Genomic DNA, 2,127 nt, shown 5'->3' on the forward strand with positions numbered 1-2,127 from the left:
ATTAAGCATAAAGTATGCAAATTAATTAATAAAAAATTCAATATAAGCAAATTAGTAACGATAAATCAAAAGTGGAATAAATGAGTTTGCTAACCAAAACCCAATAAAAGTGGCCAAAATTATAATCATTTGTAGTTACTAAGGGCACTAACTTAAATTTTAAATAATAATAAAAATAAAAAAATAGAAGAAATATAAAAAAATATATATAAAAAAAAATAAAAAAAATATTAGTAATATTAAATTTAAAATATTTTTAAATCTTAAAGAAAAATAATCATTAATTAAATTATATATAATCGCATGGAATAATTGCATACAATATGAGTCGAAAAAGTTCATGTGCTAGTTCCGATTTTACAATCGAAGGGCATTACAAACAAACCGATTGCTTTGTACCAAAAAATACAAGTACCGAAGAAGATACTAAACCCACAGTGCGTCTATTGAAAATTCCAAAATCAGAAAACGGTGCTTGCGGGTTTCGTTTAACGCGCAGTAAATGGGATCCATATCCATGGGTGTGTCATAGTCTTAATTTTTTAAGTGATTCACACATAATTTTGCTATTAGCATGTTTTTAAAAATTTTAAAAAAAATCAGTTAAAAAAAAAATATATATATAATAAAAGTGATTTTACTAAATTTATTTTTCTTGTTATTTTTTTTTGGAATTAAAAACTTTCATTTTGTGACCTTAGGTAAGCGCTGTCGACATCGGCACTCCAGCGAAAGTATGTGGCTTAAAGGCCGGCGATTGTATTTTAGAGGTGAGTGCCATAAAAATGCATAGGAAGTGCATTACGTTTTATATTCACAAATAAATATATACAGTATTTTTTATAACAATTATTGTTCAGTATGCGTTTCATGCATTCATTTTCAATGTGAAATATTTGTGCACGGAGTCACTGATAAAGAGGCAGTCATCAAATATAATTCGATATTCTAAATAATATACAGTGTTCGCTCAGCAACGCGAACTATTCAAGTCTAAAGTTTTTATTCATATTTAACAATTTTATTCGCGTTTGATTAAACACATTTTATTATTATTAATAATAAATAAACACATTTTAGAGTAGCAAACATAAAGAAGAAAAGTATTCTTGTAAATTAAATTTTATGTAATACAGTGTTTATGTTTACTAAAGAGCACTGCTTTAACATATATCACTTATATTTATATATTCATTTCATATCTCATATATTTTTATACGACCAGGTGTGTATTACTATACACAAAAAAAAGACATTGTTTTGTATTAAAAAACATTTTAGATTCTATTCTGACTAATGAAATGCCAACAATAATCTTGTTTTGAGTTAATATATACTTATATATGAAAATATGTATAAACAGTTATAAAAGCCATATAAGTATGTTTTTGAACAAATTTTTTAGAAATATATTTATGTGTATATATATGAAATTAAGTGAGGTGAGCTCACGAACACTTACCTCAGCGCCACTGCAAATTTAAAACAGTTATTTCTTATGTTAACAGCTAATAAAAGATATTATAACGAGTTAAGAATAATACAATAAAATACATAATAATAATACAGTAATAACTGTCTTAAACGAACTCACATTATAAGTTTAAAAATGTACCTGACCAAAGGTCACGTTGTTCTAGAAAATATTAAAAAAAGTTTGATCTTCGAATATATATAGTTCTCTAATGATACGTATCACTTTAGTAACGATGTTCATTAGAAGACCTTTCAGTTTAATTCTTGAAAACATTATGTTTATTAAGCAAAGTTTTTTATTTATTAAACAAAGCATTCTGTTTACTAAACAAAGCATTCTGCTTATTAAACAAAGCATTCCATTTTCTAAATTAAGCATTTTGATTGTTAAACAAACCATGCTTTTTATTAAACAAACAGTTTGTTTATTAAACTAAGCTTTCTATTTATTAAAGAAAGCATTCTTTTTATTAAATAAAGCATTATGTTTATTAAACAAATCATTGTGTTTATTATACAAAGCATCCCAGTCATTAAACAAACCATTTCGTTTATTAAACAAAACATTCTGTTTATTAAACATAATATTCTATTTATTAAACGAAGCTTTCTGTTCATTAAATAAAATATTATTTCTATTAAATATAGCAT

The 2,127-nt window shown here is 24.6% G+C and overlaps 1 protein-coding gene across 1 annotated transcript; it reads left to right on the forward strand.

Annotated features, from left to right (window-relative positions):
* Positions 1-274: 274 nt before the first annotated feature.
* On the forward strand, positions 275-824 carry LOC119676534. The gene is made up of 2 exons (XM_038087775.1): positions 275-521; positions 702-824. The coding sequence occupies exons 1-2, from the start codon at positions 324-326 to the stop codon at positions 822-824; spliced, it is 321 nt and encodes a 106-aa protein (XP_037943703.1). The 5' UTR covers positions 275-323.
* The last annotated feature ends 1,303 nt before the right edge of the window (positions 825-2,127 follow it).

This window comes from Teleopsis dalmanni, chromosome 2, assembly GCF_002237135.1.
Source record: "Teleopsis dalmanni isolate 2A chromosome 2, ASM223713v2, whole genome shotgun sequence".
Taxonomy (NCBI): domain Eukaryota; kingdom Metazoa; phylum Arthropoda; class Insecta; order Diptera; family Diopsidae; genus Teleopsis; species Teleopsis dalmanni.

Bases quoted from the DNA above. Each gene is read 5' to 3' on its own strand.
- LOC119676534 (XM_038087775.1), top strand. From the start codon at position 324: ATGAGTCGAAAAAGTTCATGTGCTAGTTCCGATTTTACAATCGAAGGG. The intron at 522-701 runs GTGTGTCATAGT...TTGTGACCTTAG, and splicing joins AATGGGATCCATATCCATGG to GTAAGCGCTGTCGACATCGG.